Source organism: Myxine glutinosa, chromosome 9 (assembly GCF_964187855.1).
Source record: "Myxine glutinosa chromosome 9, kmMyxGlut1.1, whole genome shotgun sequence".
NCBI classification, from domain to species: Eukaryota; Metazoa; Chordata; class Myxini; order Myxiniformes; family Myxinidae; genus Myxine; species Myxine glutinosa.
Genome location: NC_136269.1, coordinates 63,451,142 through 63,474,388, shown reverse-complemented (window position 1 = coordinate 63,474,388; position 23,247 = coordinate 63,451,142). Strand labels below are relative to the sequence as shown.

The following is a 23,247-nucleotide window of genomic DNA, read 5'->3' as shown; positions in this document are numbered from 1 at the left end:
GACTCTGAAATAAAAGTATGGACTCGGGTCTCATCAGATATCACATTCTTCTTCAATAAATCATTTCCCTCCCTCTGGTAGCGTTCCAGGAATCCTTCTGATGCAACGGCCAAACGAGGTGATTATGATTGAACGTGACGGCCATATTGAAATTCAAATGAGAATGAATGAGTTTGTACAACTCGAACAATGGCGTAGAATTTATTTTGCACCCTTATCGACAGTAGTCCGGGTGATTCTCCATAATTAGCTGTTCAACACATTTAGTGTTTGCTTGAGTGGCAGCGGATGCTTTCACGTGAGAATGCTCAACGCGGTTCACTAATTATTGGCCTTTTTATTATCTATAATCCACACCATCCGAGAAACACACAACTACGTAAAATAAAGGAATCCGCACATTGCGCAGTCTCCACTGTGAATTTCACCTGGTTTGATGTTATTCTTCACGAGTAAATCAACGATTCACTTACTGTCCCACAGCTCGTTTTATCCTAAATGTTTTACCAGCATTGATGTCACTTCCCATATAATTTGATAGGTCGGCAGTGGTATTGCACAAAATCCCTGCATTTAACAATTACCATTGCATCTTAAAGAATTAATAAAACAAAGACCACACTGTGGTCACAACTTGCAACAAAATCTGGTAACGAGATGATTGGGAAACGCATATTTAAAGCGCCATTAAAAGACGAACAGCGTGATTGGGAAACACACATTTAATGCGCTATTGAAAGATTAACGCGACACCTCTTATCCATGTTACCCTCCCCGTGGTTATATCAGAACTATCTGATTCGTCACACGGTTACGGATTGATTAACCCCAATATTGTGCCATTCAAAAATTTTGTAACGCTACTTTTTATAGTAATTCGCGTGATGTAGCATAATGCTTAATGACATAACGCACCATTTTGGGTAGCAATCTTGGTAAGCAGACTTTTGGGCCACCCTGTATATCAGGCGATGATGGGGGATCAACAAACAGTTGGAGTTACCATAAACAGTGAAGACGGCATTGATTGCTTAAGTCACCTTTCCCGCATGCTAAACATCACAAAACAAGAACGAGTCTCTTCCACTGATGACAATTCAGCATCGTCCACGGGGTGGGCCGAGAGAATGTGGACAGATGTAATATGAAACAATTGTAGAGGAATTGAAGGAACAAAAGAAAAGTATTATGAAGAGGCAATAATATCGAAGCCAAATTATATGCTACGAAGTGCCAGGCATGAAAATGGATTTCATTTTTGCAGCCGCAGAGGAAGGATAGTTGCAAATTCAACCCACTGTGACATCAAGCGGGAATCAAAACCTTTATGTAGGATGCTACACTGAAAGGTGTGTGTGTGTGTGTGTGTGTGTGTGTGTGTGTATATGTGTATGTATGTGTATGTGAGTGGGTGTGTGTGTCCTTGTATATTGTGACTTACGTTTGTATATTTACATGTGTTATGTCAAAAGTTCATTCATCAGATAACAAGTGCAGTTGATGCCATTTATTCTGTGCTAACTGCATGTAAAGTGTTAACAAAATATATAATGCAGGCCAGGCATGAAACATGTGGTCATGAGAACAGAGCAAACCGTTGGTATCCATTGCTGCAATTCAATATTTCCCCCCAGCTAACCTTAATCTCTCCCTCCCCATTAAACCTGATGGTGAGAAGTTCAAACTGCTTGAGCTCAAGCTGACTGGATGGCCTAGCTGGTGCAGGCCTCTGTGCTTGCACCAGGTAACCCCATCAAAAGTAAATTAATGTACAGCGCCATGAAAATTAAAAGTAAACTATATATAGTTTTTTATTTAAATCGAATTATACCACATATAATTCGAAAAGTGTCTACTCCTTTGTGTTTGTTTGTTTGACGTTTATGCACTCATGGACCACAAGAAGGCATGAATTGTAAAAAAACGGTGGTTGAATACAGGGATGGGAAGGGGAAGCGGGGAGGAGAGAGGTTGGGGGAGGGAAGAAGGGGGAGGGAGGGAAGTGCACAGGAGGGTTTATGGTGGTTTAAAAAAAATCTCACAGGGGTTCAAGGTGTGGGGCGCACCCAAATTCTAATTAAAAGCATGAAGGAACTGCGCTCCAACGCGAGTCGAAAGAATTGACGCGACCAAAGACGGAATTCGTCCGAGTTGCTTTATTGAAACAAAACAGCTCAGGTATTCTGACAAAAGCCCGTTTATCGGGCAGCAATATATATACACATTTATGTCGGGAAGTTTGCCCGGCAAAAGCTATACCGGGCATGCCCGGGTGTCAAGGGCGAGCCTTGGAAAGGCGAGTCTGGACCTGCCTGGGCGTGTTTGGCTGCGGCCTGGCAGGTCGAGGCTGGGCGTGCCCGGGCGCTCTGGACGAGCACTGGAAAGGCGAGAGCGGGCATGCCCGGACGCTCTGGGCGAGCCCTGGAAAGGCGATAGCAGGCATGCCCGGACGCTCTGGGCGAGCCCTGGAAAGGCGATAGCGGGCATGCCCGGACGCTCTTGGCGAGCCCTGGAAAGGCGAGAGCGGGCATGCCCGGGAAAGACGAGACCGGGCGTGCCCGGGAGGTTCGGGCGTGCCCGGGAACAGTGAGTCCGGGCATGCCCGGGAGAGGCGCGTCTGGCCGTGTTCTGGCCGGTGCAAGGCGATTGTGTGCATCCAGTGGCAACCGCTACACACGCCCCTCCAGAATCGACCTGCACCGGCAGGGTCAATTTAAGGGGGGTCCGGATGACCCGGCCGAAGCGACCCCTGGAGGGTCGTGGGGAGGGGTCCGACGTGGTGGTGGGTGGTCGAGCGGGGGGAACTGTGGACGGGGGGCGGCCTCGCCGCGGAGGAAGGGCCAACCGTGGTGGTCGGTCGACGTCCATGTGCGCCGGTTTGAGGCGGTCCACAGAGATCCGGTCCGACCGGCCGCCAACAAAGGACTTGTCGCCCCGTCGCAGGACCCGGAAGGGCCCGTCGTATGGCGGCCGGAGTGGCCCCCGGTGCGCGTCATGACGCACAAAGACGTGCTCCGCAGTGCGAAGCGCCGGGGGGACGTAGGACTGGGGGCCACCGTGGCGGGACGTTGGCACGGGGGCAAATCGGCGGGCGGCCTCCTGGAGGTCGGAGCGCTGGTGTGCGGCGGACCAGGGACTGGTAGCGTCGGGCACGAACTCGCCCGGGACGCGGAGCGGCTGGCCATAGACGAGCTTGGCGGCGGACGCCCGGAGGTCCTCCTTGGGGGCCGTGCGGAGGCCCAAAAGGACCCACGGCAGCCGGTCGGTCCAACCGTCGTCCTGAAGGCCGGCCATGAGTGCGGCCTTCATGGAGCGGTGAAACCGCTCGCACAACCCGTTGGCTTGGGGGTGGTAGGCCGTGGTGCGGTGCAGCGTGACCCTCAACGAGCGGGCGACCGCGCCCCAAAGTTCGGACGTGAACTGTGGGCCGCGGTCGGACGAGATGTCCGCCGGTGCACCGAAGCGCGCGACCCAGGTGGCGATGAACGCCTGCGCCACGTCGGCGGTGGTGGTGGAGGTGAGGGGCACGGCCTCCGGCCACCTGGTGGTCCTGTCCACCATGGTGAGCAGGTGGGTGAACCCCCGCGATGGGGGCAGGGGACCCACCAGGTCCACGTGGACGTGATCGAAACGCCGTGCAGGCACGGTGAAAGGTGCCAGCGGGGCCTGGGTGTGGCGGTGGACCTTGCACCGCTGGCAGGCCGTGCAGGCGTTGGCCCAGTCGCGGACGTTCCGTCGAAGGCCGTGCCAGACGAAACGCGCCGACACCAGCTTCTGAGAAGCTTTCCGGCCCGGGTGAGAAAGGCCGTGGATGGAGGCGAAGATGCGGCGCTGCCAGGAAACGGGCACGATGGGGCAAGGCTGGCCCTGGGAGACGTCGCAGAGCAGGACGGTGCCCGCGAAGGGGATGTCGGCCAGGCGGAGGCCCGTGTCCGCCGCCCGGAGGGCCTGCACCGAGGTGTCGGTGGTCTGGTCGGCCGCCATGAGCGCGAAGTCCACGCCGAGGTGGACCGCGTTCGCGCTGGCCCGAGAAAGACAGTCGGCCACAGCGTTGTCTTTGCCGGCGACGTGCCGGATGTCCGTGGTGAATTCCGACACGGCGGAGAGGTGGCGCTGCTGGCGGGCCGACCACGGCTCCGTGACTTTGGCCATTGCGTAGACCAACGGCTTGTGGTCGACGAAAGCCGTGAACGGGCGGCCCTCCAGGAGGTGTCGGAAATGGCGAACGGCCAGGAATAGACCGAGCAGCTCGCGGTCGAACGTGCTGTATTTTAACTCGTTCAGCCGGAGCTGCCGGCTGAAAAAAGCGAGTGGCTGCCAAACCCCGTCCACCCATTGTTCATGGACGGCGCCCACCGCGTAGTTGGAGGCGTCCGTAGTGAGGGCGATGGGCGCATTGAGCACCGGGTGAGCCAGCAGCGTTGCGTCGGCGAGGGCCCGTTTTGCGCTCGCGAAGGCCGCGTCCATGGCCGCGGACCAAACTATGTCATGCTTGGCCGGCTTGCCCCGGAGGGCCTCGTAAAGGGGCCGCATGAGCTGAGCAGCACGGGGCACGAATCGGTGATAAAAATTCACCATGCCGAGGAACTCTTGTAGGGCCTTGATGGAACGGGGACGCGGGAACGTGGTGATGGCCTCGACCTTGGTCGGCAGCGGCACGGCCCCGGTCTTGGTGATGCGGTGGCCCAAAAAGTCAACGGTCGTCGTGCCGAAGTGGCATTTGGCCGGGTTGACAATTAAGCCGTGCTCGCTGAGGCGACCGAACAGTGTTCGGAGGTGGAGGAGGTGCTCGGCGCGGGACGTGCTGGCGACGAGGATGTCGTCCAGATAGACGAAAAGAAATGGCAGGTCGCGCAGCACGCCGTCCATTAAGCGCTGGAACGCCTGGGCCGCGTTCTTGAGGCCAAACGGCATCCTCAAAAATTCGAACAGGCCGAACGGCGTGATGACGGCCGTCTTCGGGACGTCGGCCGCCCGGACAGGTACCTGGTGGTATCCCCGTATCAGGTCAATTTTGGAAAATATGACCCGTCCCGCCAAACGGGCGGAAAAGTCCTGGATGTGTGGGATCGGGTACCTGTCGGGGGTGGTAGCGTCGTTGAGGCGGCGGTAGTCGCCACACGGGCGCCATCCACCCCCCCGGCTTTGGCACGATGTGCAGTGGTGAGGCCCACGCGCTATTGGAGCGCCGCACGATGCCGAGGTGCTCCAACGCGTCGAACTCGGCCTTTGCCATGGCGAGCTTGGCCGGGTCGAGGCGGCGAACCCGGGCGTAGACCGGCGGGCCTGTAGTGGGTATGTGGTGCTCGATCTCATGCCGCACTGCGACGGCCGAAAACGCCGGCCGTGTGAGGGCCGGGAATTCCGCGAGCAGGCGAGCGAACTCGTTCGCCGTCGGGAGGGCGCACGCCAGTTCGGTCGGCGCGGAGCTGCTCATCGTGCACGCCAGGGAGCTGAAGGTCTCGGCGTTGACAAGGCGACGACGTTTGACGTCGACCAGCAGCCCGTGCGCGCAGAGGAAGTCGGCGCCCAGCAAAGCCATGGGGACGCAGGCGGTCACAAAGGTCCACTGAAAGCGCTGGCTGCCGAAGCAGAGGGTGATGTTGCGCGGGCCGAAAGTGCGTATGGCCGAGCCATTAGCAGCGACCAAAGAGGGGCCGCAAACGGCGTCCCGCCTGTCCTGCTCGGAGGCGGGTATGACGCTCAGTTGGGCGCCGGTGTCACAAAGGAAACGCCGCCCGGACGCTTTGTCCCGAATAAAAAGCAAGTTGCCCGAGTGGCCGGCGCTCATGGCTGGGAATGAACGCCGGCCCGGCCGTTTCCCGACTTGCCGAAAGTGCACGGGGGTCGGCACGTCCGAGCCTTGTGTCCGAACCTGGCGTGGTAATAACACCACGCCTGGTCAGGTGGAGGCCCCGGCCGTCGTGTCGGAAGCGGTCGGTGCGGCGTGGCGGCCGCCAGTTTCACCGGCAGTTCGGCCTCCAACCGCGCAGGGCGCTCGGGCGTCGCCTCGGACGGCGGCAGGCTCCAGGTAGCCGCGCCGATGTGTTGGCCCGCCGAGGAGATCTTATCGGCTTCCCTGGCGATGGCGTGGGGATCGGTGATCGACGTGCCAGCCAGGGCGAGGCGTACCGGGTGAGGCAGCTGGCGAAGGAACAACTCGCGGAACAGAAAATCCGGAGAGTGCTCACCGAGCAACGAGAGCATATAGTCCATGCGCTCGGACGGGCGCGTGTCGCCGAGCTCGGGCAGGTCGAGCAGGCGCCGTGCGCGTGCCGCCGGTGAGAGGGCGAAAGCGTCGAGGAGGAGCGTCTTCAGCGCGTCATACTTGTCGGCAGCCGGCGGGTGCTCGAGGAGGCTCAGGGCGCGGGCCGCAGTGGCGGAACCGAGCGCTGCCACGACGTGGTGGAAGCGGGTGTCGTCCACGGTGATGCCTCGCAGGGCGAACTGGGAGTCCGCCTGGGCGAACCAAACAGCCGCGTGAGCCTCCCAGAAGGTAGGCAGTTTAAGAGTCACTGCCGTGTCCATGTCGGTAGGTCACCAGTGAAGGAACTGCGCTCCAACGCGAGTCGAAAGAATTGACGCGACCAAAGACGGAATTTGTCCGAGTTGCTTTATTGAAACAAAACAGCTCAGGTATTCTGACAAAAGCCCGTTTATCGGGCAGCAATATATATACACATTTATGTCGGGAAGTTTGCCCGGCAAAAGCTATACCGGGCATGCCCGGGTGTCAAGGGCGAGCCTTGGAAAGGCGAGTCTGGACCTGCCCGGGCGTGTTTGGCTGCGGCCTGGCAAGTCGAGGCTGGGCGTGCCCGGGCGCTCTGGACGAGCACTGGAAAGGCGAGAGCGGGCATGCCCGGACGCTCTGGGCGAGCCCTGGAAAGGCGATAGCGGGCATGCCCGGACGCTCTGGGCGAGCCCTGGAAAGGCGAGAGCGGGCATGCCCGGGAAAGACGAGACCGGGCATGCCCGGGAGGTTCGGGCGTGCCCGGGAACAGTGAGTCCGGGCATGCCCGGGAGAGGCGCGTCTGGCCGTGTTCTGGCCGGTGCAAGGCGATTGTGTGCATCCAGCGGTAACCGCTACAAGCACATCATATACCGCCACTCCTGGTGGGAGGGGGTATTACACATCATCCGATTCAAAATTCTGTGGGAATTAACCGGTCCGTTTGGACTGATTCTTCACTAGTACAGAGGAATTTGGTGACGTTTTGAGACATTCCTCCATGTTTATAACTACATTAGAACACGCTTCTATACTAGAAAGGACAAAGCTCTGAACTTTAATCCCTTTCGCCCTTTCGAGAGAGAAAATAGAAAAGCTTCGTTCTTGCAGAGAGAGTGTGGGATTGTGTGGGATTTGTCCGGATTGTATTCCAAGTGTCGGACCAGTTCCTGAATCTATCAAGGTTTGCAGGGAAGGAAGATGATGAAGATTCCTGCCTGTCTGAAGGATGAGAAATGATTGATGAAGATGAGGAATAAGACTGGGCCCAAGACACTGCCTTAGGGCACCCCAGCCTTGACAGGGATAGGAGATGAGAGGATCCCCTTTGGAGCTACATGTTGAATACAAGAGTGGAGGAAGTCAGTGATTCATGAGAGCAGGTGGCCATGGATACCATAAGCTGAGAGTTTGGAGATCAAGGCACAGTGCCAGACTCTATCAAATGCTTGAGACATGTCTAGAGAGACGGCTCTGATCTCGTGTTTGAGCTTGAGTCCTTCCATCCATTGTTGGGAGAGTAGGAGCAACATGTCGAAGGTAAAATGACCTGATCTGAAACCGAACTGATGATCTGAGATCAGTCCGTTGGATAAAAGGAAGGATTTGATGTCAGCTGCAATGATAGATTCCACGACCTTCCTTATACATGGAAGCAAGCAAATCGCCTGTTTTTAAGAGGATCCGTTTTTGCACCGTGTTTGTGCATTAGTGATGTTGGCTAAGTTCCAGGCAGACGGAGTCTGACCCAGAGAGAATGACATTCCATTTTCATATTCCAGATATCTTTAACACTTGGAAGACTTTGGAATTCTGAATGGTTCCAAATAGCAACAATGGGTTTTTATAAATGTATCTCAATGGCATCCTTTAATTGTAACAACGTTGCATTTTGCATTTCAACGTTGTTCAAACACTGTGCCGATTGTCCCTCTGAGATCATGCAGAGCAATCTGGCCAAAAGCCATCCAGGTAAGCATCGCACAATCTCGTATCCACCAAGTGGACAAGCTCACACATTTCACCTCCCGGTCGCACTAATCTCACGGCGGGGAACGTGGAATGAATTAATGAACCTGGCATTGTGTGCTCTGAAAACCAATTGACCACGGTATGATAATATCGTGTATACATCGCCTTGCATATCTAGAAAGGTATTTATTGCACCAAAAGCAAAACTGAGAACTCCTTTAAAATGACATGTGACGACACAATATTGAACTATTTGAAAATTACAGCAATCAGGGTTCGTACACCGTAGCCTATCTAAAATTCCATGCCATTTCCAGGACATGTCTAGCATTTTCCAGGCCTGTTTTACCTAAATATGGCTGATTACTATACATGCCAAGAGTTCAAATAATAATGAATGTAAAATAATTAATGTATCTATTCCTGAGTTTACACAGCGACCAACAAATATGATCTGTTTTAGAGAAGTTTTCCTTCATAGGTGTTGAGACTTGTTTAATGAGGAGATATGTTGGAGGGCAGAACTAGAAGGCTACAGGATGTATAGGTATGATAGGAAAGGGAAGATACAATGCTGTATCGAGACTCGAGAGTAAGGAATGACATTAAGGAGATATGATTCTGTAGAGGATTCAGTGTGGATTGAGGTTAGTGATCGTAAGACACTTGTGGGATGTGTTTATTGGGCTCCTGGTATGAAGGAGGAGCAGGAGAGATGGCTTCATAAAGAATTCAGGATGGCCTGTGGAACGGGTGTTTATTATGGGGGATTTAATTTTGTCAGGGATACATTGGGTCCAGGAACGGGGGAAAAGCAGAACCAAGGAAGATTATATAAATATACTACAGGATTATTTTTACGGCGCTTGTAGAAAAGCCCATGGGGAAAGGGGTGTGATGTTGGATCCTCTTTAAAGCAACGATCCAATAAGGTGGAGGTAAGCCAATATCTGTGGACAAGTGACAACAACATAGTGTGCGCAACTATACTGTTGGGATGTGGAGTTCAGGATGGTAAGGTAAGACTGTTAGATTTCAGGAAAGCAAACGTTGAAGGTACGAGAAGAGAGCTAGTTGTACTAGATGGGCGGTATGTATCGGAGAAATGGGCAACTTCAAGGAGCAATTGCCGGGTGCAGAGTAGGTTTATTCCAGTGAGGTGTAAACGTAGACGCAAAAAGAGACCAGGGTGGATGAGGAGGGAGGTAAGCAGTGTTATTAAGGATAATCCAGAAGGTATTTGATCATCAATTGCAATATAATAGGACGAGAGTCCTACACATCAGTATAGGATGAAACCGAAGTTAGTTAAGAAAATAACTCGACAAGCCAAAATAAAATAGCTCAAAAAGGATAGGCCAAAAAGATTAAACGTAACAACACGACATTATTTAATTATACAACGGGCCAAGAAGGGGTTAAGACAAGTGCGGACCCAATGAGGAAGAGCAAAGGAGAATTGGTGAATGATGATGGTGAGATGGCAAGCTTTTTAAATACTGTCGGATCCCGGCATTCGTGGTTCATACATTGTGACCTCATTGTACATTTGCGGCCATGTGCCTCGTGTATTCTCGTTTTTTTCACGGGCTTTTTACTTTGCACTTGGTTGATTATTCCTTTTCACCTATGGGTCGGGATCTCAGCTGCACAATGTAGACATATTTTATTTTTGTATACAGAAACGAGGCGAGCTTCGTGTTGGCTTAGCGGTTAGGGTGCCGGCTTGGGATCCGAGGATCCTGGGTTCGAATCCCGGTCGATCGCTGAATTAACGCCAAGGGGGTTGACTCAGCCTGTCATCCTTCCGAGGTTGGCAAATTGAGTACCAGCTTGCTGGGATGAATGATCCTGGTGTGTACCCCGATTTAGAATTGGTACCAGGGTGGACCGTATCCCTGCACATCGTAAGTGGCGACTAAGGGCTGGAGTCAGGAAGGGCATCCGGCCATAAAAAACATTGCCTCAAACAGGGAACCATGATTGTCATTGCCATTTGTCATTGTCAACATTGTCATTGTCATTGTCAACAGGGAACCAACCCGCAAGGCTAACGGGGAAAGATGGCCTTAAAACGATCAATCATTCATTCATTCATTCGTTCATACAGAAACGAGGCTCGTGTTAGAGCTAACACATTAAACATGAAAACATGCACGGATACATAAAACATACAATAAAGGGAGCGGGAGACAAGTGGGGGGAGAGAGAGGGAAGCACACAAGCACAACAGTAGAGAACAGGGACGTCAGTAGATCTGTGGAAGGGAGAGGGTTGGGGGAGGGGTACACAGTATAAAGAAAATGAACACTACTCGGAATTTCAGGAACTAGGGCATGCCCGTACTATATATATGCCCGTACTATATATCTATCTAAAATTATATCCCCCCCCTCTATTTACATGAAATGGTTTGGTCCATTCGCAACGCCAAAGCGAACGGCGAACGGCTTGCGAGTACAGTGACAATCCCCCCCCTCTATTTACATGAATGGTTTGGTCCATTCGCAACGACCACAGAACCCCCCCCTCTATTTACATGAAATGGTTCGGTCCAAAGCGAACGGCTTCCGGAGTTTGGTAAAGAAATCGCCATCGCGTACACAAACGCGCAGGAAAGCGAATGAATCGCAAATTCGTTTTTATTAGTTTTAAAACATCGTTTAACGCCAACATAGCGCCAACATAGTTTGCAAACGTGAAATAAATGAATACGCTCTCAAATGTGCCATCCGAGGCAGAGTGTGTCCGCCACGTTCGGCACACGCGCTAGTTCGCTGCTCTCTGATTGGTTGAATCGTTTTTTGGACATCGCTCGGTAAGTAATTGTCCGATTAATATGAAACCTTGAAAAGGCACATCCTCGGGTCCCCAGCAATATACCTGGCAAGTTTCAAGTATATCGGACCCGTGGTTGTCGAGAAACAGCGGTCACAGACAAACACACAGACAGACACACACACACACAGAGATTACTGGAATTATAGATAGATGAAGTCGGAGATTGAAAGAGGTGGATTTGGGGTGTTATTTTGGGGGGTGACATTTTCTGCTTAAGGAAAATGCTTGGTTCACAGAGGTGATTGCAAAGCATGGGGAGGAAAAGGAGGATTAGGAGGATTACATATGGGTTATGACATAGGGAGTGGGGTTGCTTGGTTTCTTACGTATTTTATCATAAGTATTTGATCGGGAACCGCGAGTGATTATTTAATTATATATCTATTGCTCAGTTTTAAGTCTCATGATTCCTTTAGTCCACGTACAATTAAAATGTAATATATGGTATAAATCTTGCGCCGATGACTGAGCCTGGTTCATGGTTCATATTTTGGATCTAAAATAAAATGAAATTCTACCACAAGGTCTGTGACGCCAGGATGTTTTAAATTATGTAATTTAAACTCAACATCGGTCTTCGTAAGATAAAACAGAATACGGTATCTTTCTTCAAGCTTAAATTCCGAGCAGTTGAAACGGCAACCATTTCCAGGATCAAGACGTGCTTTGGCGACAACACAAGATCGAAGCAAAACAAACGGTTCATTTTTGATAAAATAACATGCCACTCGTGGCAAAAGAGTGAGCTAACATTTTGGAATTTGATTTGCAAGCTTTTTAAATGAAACTGTAGTCATGTCCATTTGTGTTCGTAAAATTTTAACATTTTCCCTGATGAATCACGAACCGCCAAGAACCAATCCCCCCTTTTAACATAGAAACAATGTCCCCACATGCGCGGATTCGACATTCGCGGCATTTTTCAGCAACGCATCCCCCACGAATGCCCGGGGTCCGACAGCACTGTAGTTTTATTTGATTCTACATTTACACATGGGACATGGAATGTAGGGACAATGACAGGGAGATCAGGAGAAGTGGTGGAAGTATTGGTCAGAAGAAGAGTGGACATATGTTGTGTGCAGGAGACGAGATGGCAGGGAAGTGGTGTGAGAATGTTGAAGGGTAGGCAGGGACAGAAATACAAGTTTGTGTGGCAAGGGTGCCTGGAAGGCATGCATGGTGTTGGTGTCCTGTTTTCTGAGGAGTTTGTAGACAGTGTGGTGAGTGTGAATAGAGTGAGTGAAAGGTTGATGATGGTGAAAATGATGATTGGAAAGCTCTTGGTGAACGTCATCTCGGGATATGCTCCGCAGGTCGGTCGGAGCGATGAAGAGAGGGACGAATTCTGGTGTGCGATAGAGAAGCTGATGGAAAACGTGAAAGATGATGAAGTTGTTGTGATAGGAGGAGACCTAAATGGACATGTGGGAAGGAGTACAGACGGTTTTGAGGGAATTCATGGGGGTTACGGATATGGTGTGAGGAATGGAGAAGGTGAAAGGATTTTGGAGTTTGCTGATGTAGCTGGTTTGTTGATTTGTAAAACTTAGTTCCAGAAAGAGGATAATAAGCTTGTTACATACACGTCAGGTGGGTCGACGACAACCGTTCACTACCTGATGGTGCGTAGGCAAGATAGGGGGCACCTCTGGGACACAAAGGTGATCCCGTGGGAGGAGGCTGTTTCACAGCATCACTTGGTTGTCTGCGACATAAGGGTGAAAGGTGCGAGGAGAGCTCGGCGGGTGAAGTACCAACCGAGAATGAAGGTGTGGAGGTTGAAAGAGGTGACAGTGAGGGAGGCATTAAAAGGGAGGCATTAAAAGAGAGGCTGAGTATGGCAGAGGCTGATGTGGTTGAGCTTGAAAGTGGTTGGATGTCAATGAAAGATAGACTGTTGGGAGCCGTTGGTGAGGTATGTGGATGGACAAAATGACCACCGAGGCACTCGGAAACATGGTGGTGGGATGATGAAGTTGGAAAGATGACTGACGAGAAGAGGAAGAAGTTCAAGCAGTAGCAGAAGGCGAAGGGTACGGGGGCAGAAAAGGCAGAGCATGAACGTTATAAGGCAGCAATGAAGGCTGCAAAGAAAGAGGCAGCATATGTGCAGGAGGAATGTAGGAAAATGTTCGGAGAAAGCTTCGATTCGGAAGAGGGTCAGAGAGCGGTATTCAGGATTGCAAAGCAGATAGCGAAAGAGAGGTGCGATGTGATGGGGGTGAGTTGCTTGAAGGATGAAGTGGGACAAATCGTTGTGGACCCAGATGGAATTAAAGGAAGATGGAAGAGAGATATGGAAATGCTGTTGAATGCAGAGAATGAATGGGACGTCAACATCGAGAGTAACCCAGTTTTAGGACCGGCAGAGAAGACAACTGAGAAGGAAGTTGAGGAAGTGATAAAAGCAATGAAGAGTAGAAAAGCGGGAGAGCCGACGGGAGTTGTGGGAGATATGTTGAAGGCAGCGGGAAGTTGGGGTGTGAAGAGAATGACAGAGATCTGTAATCTGGTGGTGAAAGAAGGCCGCATTCCAGTGGATTGGGAACTGAGTACCCTCTTCCCTCTATACAAGGGGAAAGGTGACCCTCTGGACTGTGGCTCGTATCGAGCGATAAAGTTATTGGAGCATGAAATGAAGGTATTGGAAAGGGTGTTGGAGAGGAGGATAAGGAAGCAAGTGAAGATCGACGAAATGCAGTTTGGATTTATGCCAGGAAGAGGAACGACAGAAGCACTTTTTATTGTAAGGCAGTTGCAGGAGAAGTACATGGAGAAGAGGAAGAAGTTGTTTCTTGGGTTTGTTGATCTGGAGAAAACATTCGATAGGGTTCCACGCGAAGTAGTGACATGGGCATTGAGGAAGTTAGGAGTGGAGGAATGGTTGATCGGAGTAGTGATGGCAATGTACGAGAGAGCGCGCACAGCTGTAAGGACGAAGGACGGGAACAGTGGTGAGTTTGAGGTGAAGGTGGGCATGCATCAGGGGTTGGTACTAAGTCCACTACTATTTGTGGCTGTGATGGAGGTGCGGGCTTGGAATGTAAAGGAGGGTTTACCATGGGAGTTGTTGTATGCAGATGATCTGGTGTTGATCGTGGAGAGTATGGATAGACTGAAGAAGAAGACAAACAAGTGGAAGGAATGTATGGAGACAAAAGGTCTGAAGGTGAATATCGGAAAAACGAAAGTGATGGCAAGTGGTAAAGCATGTGGTGAAGTGGAAAGAACTGGGAAGTGGCCGTGTGCTGTGTGTAGGAAGGGTGTCGGAGTGAACTCCATTCAATGTACAATGTGCGCTAAGTGGGTTCATCAAAAATGTAGTGGTCTGAGAGGTTCATTAACCAGTGTGGCAGCTACATTCAAGTGTAAGGTATGCACAGAGGGAGCTGCAGATGGAGGAAATGTTGAGTTGGATCTTGTAGACGGCATGAAGCTGGAAGGTGTGAAAACATTTTGCTACCAAGGAGACATGCTGAATGGAGAAGGTGGATCAGACTCGGCAACGGTTGCGAGAGTGAGATGTGCATGGAAGAAGTTTCGGGAACTGAGAGGCGCGCTGACGAGGAGGGGAGTGTCGTTGAAGCTGAAGGGAAAGGCGTATGCTGCATGTGTGAGAAGTGTTATGACTTATGGGAGCGAGACATGCGTGATGAACGTAGAGCAGGAACGAAGGCTGGAAAGGGTGGAAATGCGAATGGTTCGGTGGATGTGCGGAGTATCGTTGAGAGAGAGGAAGACAAATGATGAATTGCGAAAGATGATGGGAATAGAGCCTGTGATGGATGCTGTGAAGAGAAACAGGTTGAGATGGTTTGGTCATGTGTTGAGGAAGGATGAAAGTGACTGGTTGAGAAGAGTGATGGAAATGAATGTAGAAGGAAGTAGAGGACGGGGAAGACCGAGAAAGACTTGGTTAAAGATGGTGGAAGAAGAAATGCGGGCAAGGGGGTTAACAAGGGGAGATGCAGAAAATATGGCAAAATGGCGAAGATTGTCATGGGGACCGCAAAGCTAACCCCCGTTCTAGCAGGGAAAATGGCCTTAAAATGACTGTTGTTGTTTGTTGTATTTACACAAGACCAGTCAGGTGAACTTCAAAGAGCTGAGAGTATCTATCTCAGAGGTGAGCAAGAGCTTCTTGAGGAGAAACAAGCCGGAGTAGCAGTATAAAAACGAGGAAAACTAGGGAATGATAAAACTCTGGGACGGGATAATATGCATCCAAGAGTGTTAACCAATATCTATAAAAGCTCGTTGGTGTGGACAGGTTTGTAAAGAAGAGGATTGGAAAGAATCAAATGTAACCACGTTACATACGAAAGCATCCAGAGAACAATTGGGGGAACGATAGACCTGTTAGTTTGACTTTAATTGTATGGAAGATGTTGAAGTCATTAATTAAGGAATGAAGTTGTTAAGGTTTTGGGTACCATCCTCACGATAATCCACGGACTGGTGTGTGTTTTGTCGCGCTACTCCTCCGACAGTTCTGGGTCGATTACATCCAGACTTGCTGCATAGGACGAGCATGACCCCAATTAGTGCATATAGGGGTGTTTTATCTTTGCCGGTGGTCTTGGGGGGCAGTGGAAGGATGCAAATTCTCCATGTAAATATGTAGCACCTCCTCCTGGTGGGAGATGGTATAACAAGACTCCACCCTTTACAGTACAGTATTCCTGTCCCCACGTTTCCAGTGCAGTGAGGTATTTTTAATTATAAGCAGTCGTCATGTTTTTGCTTCATGCATGTAACCCAGGTTATTTTATTTATTTTCGGAAGTGATTGAGGCAGCTGTCTCGTCTATACACCACCCAAATAAAGGCATGTGTCAGAAGAACGTGTTGCAAGCTTGGAACAAGATCTCTCGTAGGGCGGGTACTGATAGTTTGAATTCAAACTAATTAATTACATTAATGAACAGGATCATAAATAATTGAATATATATATGTGGGAAAATTATACGCCCAGACCAGGAATCGAACCAAGGTCCTCTGGAAAACCATACCAGTGCTCTGACATCTCAGCTATCTGGACGACCCTGACTGAGCACGAAATTTTCCCACAGATATGATTGCCACTCTCTTTCCGACAATGCTTCCAGGGCACTCGCTGCCAACCATAGGAGCACCAATGGCCTGAACACGAGAGGGTCTTCCTCCAATGGTGGGACAAATCCATGTCCGCTATTAAGAACACCACTGGAGGCGTAGAAAAAATTACATTAATGAACAGGATTATAAATAATTAAATTGATATGTGTGGGGGAAAGAATGATTGATATATCAGGACACCTTGCCAGAGTCGGTGCAGTTTGTTGACGTGAGGACCGGAGCTTAGACTGCCGCATTTGTTCCAAAATTACTGTGCAAAATTATTTTCACATGAGGAAGGAAGGTCCCCGTCAAAATAAAAACTTTGAATCCTCAATAAAATTGATATAAAAAGATGAAATATAGCTACTTTCAGCGATCTGAGCAAGCATCATAACATGACGTCATGTTGAAGAGAAATTCTGGAGTAAACCCATCAAGTAAATGCTACACTATTTTTACCTGCGACATTTCACAGTTCTACAAGAGCTTCACACGTTGCTGTTGTTGGGGTTATTGTTGTGGGTCGATTTTTGAAATGTGCAACCATTGGTCGGACAGCTGCCACCCACTGTCGTTTGACTCCACCCACCATAGTGCCGAGACAAAATGATATGGCCGCCATCTTGTTACCTGGCACATTCGGCCTGTATCGGCCTCTGCTGATTATTCACTGTCCGGCTCTGATGCGTCAGATTTCCATTTGTTTTTTTTTGGGTCGAATGTTAAATGATTAGTATGGTGGTTTAATCAAGCCCGTATGCGCCTCCCTAAAAATAGCGTTATGCAATTTTTGAGCGGCCCCAGATGCGTATTAAATGCGCGTTTCCCAATTGACCCATCACCAGATTTATAACCCTTCCTGCCGCTGCTGTTTGATGTAGGTGCACTAGTTGCCTGAAACCGGACACGGCTGTCCATGAGATTAATAATTGATATTGAACCAAACCTGGCGTTGGCTTAGCGGCTAGGGTGCCAGCTTAGGATCCTAGGATCCTGGGTTCGAATCCCGGTCGATCACTGAATTAACGCCAGGGGGGTTGACTCAGCCTGTCATCCTTCCGAGGTCGGCTAATTGAGTACCAGTTCACTGGTAATTCCCTGTTTGTCGTAAAAGGCGACAAAAAGGGTTGGCGGCAGGTGTGGCATCCGGCCGTAAAACATTGCTTCAAAAAGGGGACCGAAAAACAACAACCACGGTGCCCGAAAAAGGCCAACCCCCACTTGCAGGGAAAAATGGCCTCTAAAGGTGGGTTTTTTTTTTTTTTTTAATTGAACCAAACCATAAAGACCATCAGAGATTAATTGTATAATACTTCAACAGCAAGGATGTGGGAGTTGGGTGGAAAGTCTCATCCCTCAGATCGGCAGTCTGCAGCCTCCTCACTTTCTGCAGACCTGGACAAAATCACAGACTGGTCAAACAAGTGGAACATGTTTTTCAATCCTGACAAATATCACACTCTTACGATGTCTCTCCGAAAAGACCGACTGGACAACCCTCCCATCTACTTTCTCAACAATCCTCTCCAAGAAGTTCTGTCACTCAAGCTTTTGGGTCTCACTATCTGCCATGATCTTTCCTGGGAAAACCACATTTCCAAGCTGGCCTCCAAAGCCAGTCGCCGACTGGGCATCCTCCATCGTGCGAAGTCCTTCCTTGGCACACCTGAGCTTCTCACCACATACAAGGCTTGCATCTGCAGCGCAATGGAATACTGTTCTCCCCTCTGGGCTGGTGCTCCTGCCTCGCACCTAGCTCAGCTTCACGCTGTTGAAACCAAAGCTTTCAGAATCATTGGAATCCTCCGCGATGAAGCTGATTGTGAGGGCGTTTCACTCACTCACTCACTCACCACAGGCAGGTTGGTGGTCTTTCTGTTTTCTACCGACTCCTATCCGGCCTTGCTCCCCCAGCTCTCTCTGTGCTCTGTCCCCCAAATATTCCTACAGGTCGCACAAGATCTGCCTGCAACCCTCTTATGGTTAAACTGTCAAAATCAAGACTCTCTGCTCACCTTCACTCTTTCATTCCTCTTTTCTCCCGCCTCTGGAACAAACTCCCTCACTCTCTTCAATCCCACTCCTCCCTCCAGGTCTTTAAAACAGCTGTTCACCACCATCTCTTATCTTCCCCCATCCAAAACCTAGATCTTTTCTACCCCCGTTAATTCACCCCAGATCCACTTTTTTGAAATAACAAATTCTTTCCTAAAGTCCCAGCAGTGTCCATGTATTTTATACCTCTCCCACCCCCTCCCCTTCTGCATCACTCCCCCCCCCCCCCCTCCCCAAGCCCTCTCCCTCCCACAGATCTCTCGAAGTCCCTGTTCTCTGCTGTTGTACTTGTGTGCTCCCCTCTCTCTCCCCATTTTGTCTCCCGCTCCATTTATTGTATGTTTTGTGTCCGTTTTATATATTTTTTTGTGTGATTAATGCTAGCTCTTACACGAGCCTCGATCTTGTATACAAAAAAAAGAGGAGGCAAAAATACATATTTTGTGTCACAGGTTATGACCACAGTGTGGTCATTCTTGTTGATATGTGTACATGTATTTTCAACTTTGTGTATTTACAACCAGACACCAAACGTTGTCCTATTTTTCTGAATTAAAATAAATAAATAATTGAGTGATTCGACCCCATGCCATTTTGCTACATCACTGTTTGTTTTACTCATGCAAACAAATCATTTAATACAACTGCCCAAGCACTTACACTTGACAAATATTCTAATGAAAAAAAAATCCAACAAAATTCATCACTTCCCATTCTGACTATGAGGAACAGGGTCAGTAATATGCCAACATCAAAAAACCTGGTGTGTATCAACAGGTAATCACATTCACCATTTCACCAGATCCCTTGCTCATCATCTTAATTATAAATCGTCTGTTTACAAACTTACAGAGTTACATATCAATAACTTGTCAGTCAGCCATATGTTATCATTCTGCCACGTCAACGTAAATCCAACAAAAACTGAAGATTTTACAAAATACGCTTTAAATCCTGATTAATAACTTTGTTCGGCACAAGTGACACTTCATGGAACTCACCATCCACAAGTTTTCCAAAGGCTTTGCTACAGCCATGTGGCTCTTTAGATCCACTTCACCAATATGTTAACGCTTCTCTCTTACTAGGGAGCTTCGTTCCCCTGAGTTCTTCAAGCCATGGACCAGACAGCTCGATATCAGTAGCACTTCTGGTGTATGTGTGCATGTATAAACAAACATACTAAATGACCAACCAATATGACAGAACAGGCTGTGTAGCATACCTCTTTGAAGCAGGGCGATGGGTTGCAAAGCTGCTCCAACATGGCCCACTTGACAGTAGCCTGTCGGATGTTTGCATCATATTCGCGTGAGCTCTGCGCACCACTGGGTGTGCCACGCGAACGCTCATAGCCCGGTTCGTTGAAGTATGGTTCTGCAACCAGGATGAGCGATTGAATGGACACTAATACCTGAGGTGAAAAAAATTATGGAAGACTGAGTAGGCAGAGGGTTATTTTGGACAACTTCAATGTGTATTGTCTGTTGTGGCAGATGCTCTCTAAAGTACAGTATATTGCAGCAAATTATCACAGTCCATTGCAGCAGTCTTTTCTGTTTACAATAGTAAACAAGGATAAAAAGACTTAAATGTCATAGCCCCCGTGGTTTTAGTAATTTTGCTGTACGGAGTTAAAGGGCGTCAGTCGGCCATCTTTGGTCGGATTAGAAAACAAAATTTTATGCATATGTGTACTCTCATGTTTTGCCTCTTTGCCAAGTTTGAACAAAATCGGTCCATGCATGGCCGAGAAATGGTTGGAGACACTTTTAAGTCACAAAATGGCCGCCAGTCAGCCATCTTAGATCTGAACTCAGAAAAAAAAAATTAAGTCTCTTACACTGCAAACATATCTGCCGATTTGGAAAGCTTAAAATAATGTATGATTAATCAAATTTCCTCTTTTGGATTCCTCTTTGGAGTTGGAATATTCTGCATTAGAGTGCAATACCAAGGATATTTGGCCATTTTAAAGCATTACATGGGTTTTTCTTATAGCCTTTAGGGTGTCAATTCCTCGATGTTTTAATCTGAATAAATATCTCTTCTACATCTCACCTTGAGCACAATTCACCTCACGAAGCAGACATTAAATTCCAGATCAGAATCAATGGCAGGTGTGATTGCTGGTCAGAAAACAGCTGCCTTTTTGCATCATTAAGCCTCCCCCTATATTTAGGGGAAAGCTTATTGCTCTTATCGGGTTTGTTTCTACAATTTGCACTCCCAATTTTAATGGTACCAGAGTTTCTTAGACCCTTCTTAGTCTTCTTAGTTTCTTAGACCAGAGCATACCAAACCATCAGTTAGAATTTTTTTTTCTTCCTGCACACTCAACGCTCCAAATATCCAAACGGTGTCAATTTCCAAGCTGTATCTCAGAGCCAACAGGGACTTTCGGAATGAAATTTTACATCAATAATGCGAATATAAATTATGTTGGGCAACCCTAATTTTTTGAACATGACCTAATGTTAAGGTCATGACCGAATTGTAGACATTTCAACATTTTTCATAATAACTCGACTAAAGTTTGTCTGATCGGAACGAAGTTGCCCTCATTAGATAGCTAATTAGATAGATAGATAGCAAGCCACATTCAGGCTTAATTTACATCATACAATTCCAGGTTAAAGGTCAAGGTCTCACACCACCTAGGAGTATTAAGCCACCATTTAGGTTTTTCTACCTTTTTCTGCCAATACAACAACAACAACAACAACATGCATTTTAAGGCCATTTTCCCTGCTGGAGCGGGGGTTAGCCTTGCAGTCCCCATGACAATCTTCTCCATTTTGCCTTATTTTCTGCATCTCTCCTTGTTAAACCCCTTGCCCGCATTTCTTCTTCCACCATCTTCAGCCAAGTGTTTCTCGGTCTTCCCCGTCCTCTACTTCCTTCTACATTCATTTCCATCACTCTTCTCAACCAGCCACTTTCATCCTTCCTCAACACATGACCAAACCATCTCAACCTGTTCCTCTTCACAGCATCAATCACAGGCACTATTCCCATCATCTTTCGCAATTCATCATTTGTCTTCCTCTCTCTCAACGATACTCCACACATCCACCGAACCATTCGCATTTCCACCCTTTCCAGCCTTCGTTGCTGCTCTACGTTCATTACCCATGTCTCGCTCCCATAAATCATAACACTTCTCACACATGCAGCATACACCTTTCCCTTCAGCTTCAACGACACTCCCCTCCTCATCAGCATGCCACTCAGTTCCCGAAACTTCTTCCATGCACATCTCACTCTAGCAACCGTTGCCGAGTCTGATCCACCTTCTCCATTCAGCATGTCTCCGAGGTAGCAAAATGTTTTCACATCTTCCAGCTTCACGCCGTCTCCAAGATCCAACTCAACATTTCCTCCATCTGCAGCTCCCTCTGTGCATACCTTACATTTGAATGTAGCTGCCACACTGGTTAATGACCCTCTCAGACCACTGCATTTTTGATGAACCCACTCAGCGCACATTGTACATTGGACGGAGTTCACTCCGACACCCTTCCTGCACACAGCACACGGCCACTTCCAGTTCTTTCCACCTCACCACATGCTTTACCACTTGCCATCACCTTCGTCTTTCCGATATTCACCTTCAGACCTTTTGTCTCCATACATTCCTTCCACTTGTTCATCTTTTCCTTCAGTCCATCCATACTTTCTGCAATGAACACCAGATCATCTGCATACAACAACTCCCACGGTAAACCCTCCTTTACGCTCTGAGCCAGCACCTCCATCACAGCTACAAAAAGTAGTGGACTTAGTACCGACCCCTGATGCACTCCCACCTTCACCTCAAACTCACCACTGTTCCCATCATTCGTCCTTACAGCTGTGCGCGCTCTTTTGTACATTGCCATCATGACTCTGATCAACCATTCCTGAACTCCTAACTTCCTCAATGCCCATGTCAATACTTCGCGTGGAACCCTATCGAATGCTTTCTCCAGATCAAGAAACCCAAGAAACAACTTCTTCCTCTTCTCCATGTACTTCTCCTGCAACTGCCTCACAATAAAGAGCACGTCTGTCGTTCCTCTTCCTGGCATAAATCCAAACTGCATTTCGTCGATCTTCACCTTCTTCCTTATCCTCCTCTCCAACACCCTTTCCAATACCTTCATTCCATGCTCCAATAACTTTATCGCTCGATACTGTCTCCGAGGTAGGCAGAGGGTTATTTTGTTCATGCTCCAATATGCTCCAACACCTTATCCTCCTCTCCAACACCCTTTCCAATACCTTCATTCCATGCTCCAATAACTTTATCGCTCGATACGAGCCACAGTCCAGAGGGTCACCTTTCCCCTTGTATAGAGGGACGAGGGTACTCATTTCCCAATCCACTGGAATGCGGCCTTCTTTCACCACCAGATTACAGATCTCTGTCATTCTCTTCACACCCCAACTTCCTGCTGCCTTCAACATATCTCCCACAACTCCAGTCGGCCCTCCCGCTTTTCTACTCTTCATTGCTTTTATCGCTTCCTCAACTTCCTTCTCAGTTATCTTCTCTGGCGGTCCTAAAACTGGGTTACTCTCTATGTTGCCCTCCCATTCATTCTCTGTATTCAACAGCATTTCCATATATCTTTTCCATCTTCCTTTAATTCCATCTGGATCCACAACGATTTGTCCACTTCATCCTTCAAGCAACTCACTCCCATCACATCACACCTCTCTTTTGCTATCTGCTTTGCAATCCTGAATACCACTCTCTGACCCTTTTCCGAATCCAAGCGTTCTCCGAACATTTTCCTACATGCCTCCTGCGCCTTTGCTACCTCTTTCTTTGCAGCCTTCTTGGCTGCCTTATAACTTTACTTTCATGCTCTGCTTTTTCTGCTCCCGTACCCTTTGCCTTTTGCCACTCCTTGAACTTTTCCTCTTCTCGTCAATCCTCTTTCCAACTTCATCATCCCACCACCATGTTTCCGAGTGCCTCGGTGGTCCTTTTGTCCATCCACATACCTCACCAACGGCTCCAAACAGACTATCTTTCATTGACATCCAACCACTTTCAAGCTC

At 48.8% G+C, this 23,247-nt stretch overlaps 1 protein-coding gene across 3 annotated transcripts in view; it reads right to left on the bottom strand.

Annotated features, from left to right (window-relative positions):
* The window catches only part of BIRC6 (baculoviral IAP repeat containing 6), a 538,457-nt gene that overhangs the window by 18,358 nt on the left and 496,852 nt on the right, over positions 1-23,247 (bottom strand). For all 3 annotated transcript variants that reach the window (XM_078784399.1, XM_078784400.1, XM_078784401.1), the window contains one exon: positions 19,424-19,612. In XM_078784399.1, coding sequence (XP_078640525.1) covers positions 19,424-19,612 — 189 coding nt within the window. The remainder of the gene's footprint in view (positions 1-19,423; positions 19,613-23,247) is intronic.